General features: G+C 42.0%; 1 protein-coding gene across 1 annotated transcript in view; it reads right to left on the reverse strand.

Moving 5' to 3' along the window:
• Positions 1 to 2,253, reverse strand: part of LOC119589387 (trichohyalin-like) — a 4,106-nt gene extending 1,853 nt beyond the window's left edge. Inside the window, exon 1 of the mRNA XM_037938004.1 lies at positions 10 to 2,253. Within this exon, the coding sequence (XP_037793932.1) occupies positions 10 to 1,457 (1,448 nt within the window). The 5' untranslated portion in view covers positions 1,458 to 2,253. The remainder of the gene's footprint in view (positions 1 to 9) is intronic.
• Positions 2,254 to 2,300: the final 47 nt, after the last annotated feature.

The raw sequence follows: 2,300 nt of genomic DNA on the forward strand, positions 1-2,300 counted from the left end.
GAGACTGACAGAAGCATATATAAATTAAAGTTTGTTTTCTTGTGTGACTCCTGAACTTCCTCTTCCTCGTCCAGCTTTTCACCAAAGAGGGCTTCAAGGCAACTTCCAGCGTTATGCATCTTCATTTGTAGTTTCTTGAGAATTCTGCAGTACTTTTTAGCTTCTTCTTCCAAGGTCAGCTGTTCATCCACAAGGAAGTTCTCAGCTTTGTTCCTCTCAAACTTTAGTTTCTCGAGAATTTCACTGAACTTGTCCATTTCTTCTTCCAAGTTCTGCTCTGCATCCTCAAGGAACTTCTCAGCTTTGTCCGTCTTGAGCTTCATTTTCTCTAGAAGTTCATGACACTTGTCAGTTTCCTCTTCCAAGCTCTGCTCTTCATCCTCAAGGGACTTCTTGAGCTTCATTTTCTCTAGAAGTTCATGACACTTGTCAGTTTCCTCTTCCAAGCTCTGCTCTTCATCCTCAAGGGACTTCTTGAGCTTCATTTTCTCTAGAAGTTCATGACACTTGTCAGTTTCCTCTTCCAAGCTCTGCTCTTCATCCTCAAGGGACTTCTTGAGCTTCATTTTCTCTAGAAGTTCATGACACTTGTCAGTTTCCTCTTCCAAGCTCTGCTCTTCATCCTCAAGGGACTTCTTGAGCTTCATTTTCTCTAGAAGTTCATGACACTTGTCAGTTTCCTCTTCCAAGCTCTGCTCTTCATCCTCAAGGGACTTCTTGAGCTTCATTTTCTCTAGAAGTTCATGACACTTGTCAGTTTCCTCTTCCAAGCTCTGCTCTTCATCCTCAAGGGACTTCTTGAGCTTCATTTTCTCTAGAAGTTCATGACACTTGTCAGTTTCCTCTTCCAAGCTCTGCTCTTCATCCTCAAGGGACTTCTTGAGCTTCATTTTCTCTAGAAGTTCATGACACTTGTCAGTTTCCTCTTCCAAGCTCTGCTCTTCATCCTCAAGGGACTTCTTGAGCTTCATTTTCTCTAGAAGTTCATGACACTTGTCAGTTTCCTCTTCCAAGCTCTGCTCTTCATCCTCAAGGGACTTCTTGAGCTTCATTTTCTCTAGAAGTTCATGGCACTTGTCAGTTTCCTCTTCCAAGCTCTGCTCTTCATCCTCAAGGGACTTCTTGAGCTTCATTTTCTCTAGAAGTTCATGACACTTGTCAGTTTTCTCTTCCAAGCTCTGCTCTTCATCCTCAAGGGACTTCTTGAGCTTCATTTTCTCTAGAAGTTCATGACACTTGTCAGTTTCCTCTTCCAAGCTCTGCTCTTCATCCTCAAGGGACTTCTTGAGCTTCATTTTCTCTAGAAGTTCATGACACTTGTCAGTTTCCTCTTCCAAGCTCTGCTCTTCATCCTCAAGGGACTTCTTGAGCTTCATTTTCTCTAGAAGTTCATGGCACTTGTCAGTTTCCTCTTCCAAGCTCTGCTCTTCATCCTCAAGGGACTTCTTGAGCCTCATTTTCTCTAGAAGTTCATGACACTTGTCAGTTTCTTCTTTCAAGTTCTGCTTTGCATCCTCAGCTTTGTTCTGCTTGAGCTTTAGTTTCTCAAGAACTCTATGGCACTTGTCAGTTTCTTCTTCCAAGTTCAGCACTGCATGCTCAAGGGACTTCTCAGCTTTGCTCCACTTGAACTTTAGCTTCTCGAGAAATCCACGGTACTAGTAGATTTCTTCTTTCTAGTTCAGCACTGCATGCTCAAGGGACTTCTCAGCTTTGTCACTCTTTTGCTTGGAAATCTGTTTCCCTTTCAAGGCACAATACTTATGTTCCAGTTTTTCCAGCTCTTTTTGCAACCTAGCCTCCTTGTCCTTTTTCTTGCGGATTTTGTTCTCCAATTTCAACAGAGCCAATTCAACCTCGCAAGTCTTTTGCCCGGAGAAGGAAAAAGCTTCAAAGACATTGTCCTTGCACTCTCCACGACAGACCTCCCTCTTCTACAAAGAGATCTCATGCTTCCTTTTCAAGGCACAGTACTTATGCTGCAGTTTTTCTACTTGTTGGTGGACCTTAGCTTTCTTGTCAATTTTCTGATGGATTTCCATCTTCAAGCGCACTGATTAGTAATCAACTCTGTGAGTTTTCTTCCCGCGCAACAAGAGAGAGGCTCCTCCCTCTATTTGAAAGGCCTTCACCGTAGAATTACCATGCTCAGTGATGACCTCTCTCTTCTATAGAGGTACAAAGCAGAAAAAGTTCTGCAGAAATATATTTGATAGTTTCTGTAATATCCAAGTTATGAAAATAAAAATTATCAGAAATTCTTACATATTAATATCTAGGGTTAACTTTCAAACCTAGAT

Source organism: Penaeus monodon, chromosome 25, assembly GCF_015228065.2.
Source record: "Penaeus monodon isolate SGIC_2016 chromosome 25, NSTDA_Pmon_1, whole genome shotgun sequence".
NCBI classification, from domain to species: domain Eukaryota; kingdom Metazoa; phylum Arthropoda; class Malacostraca; order Decapoda; family Penaeidae; genus Penaeus; species Penaeus monodon.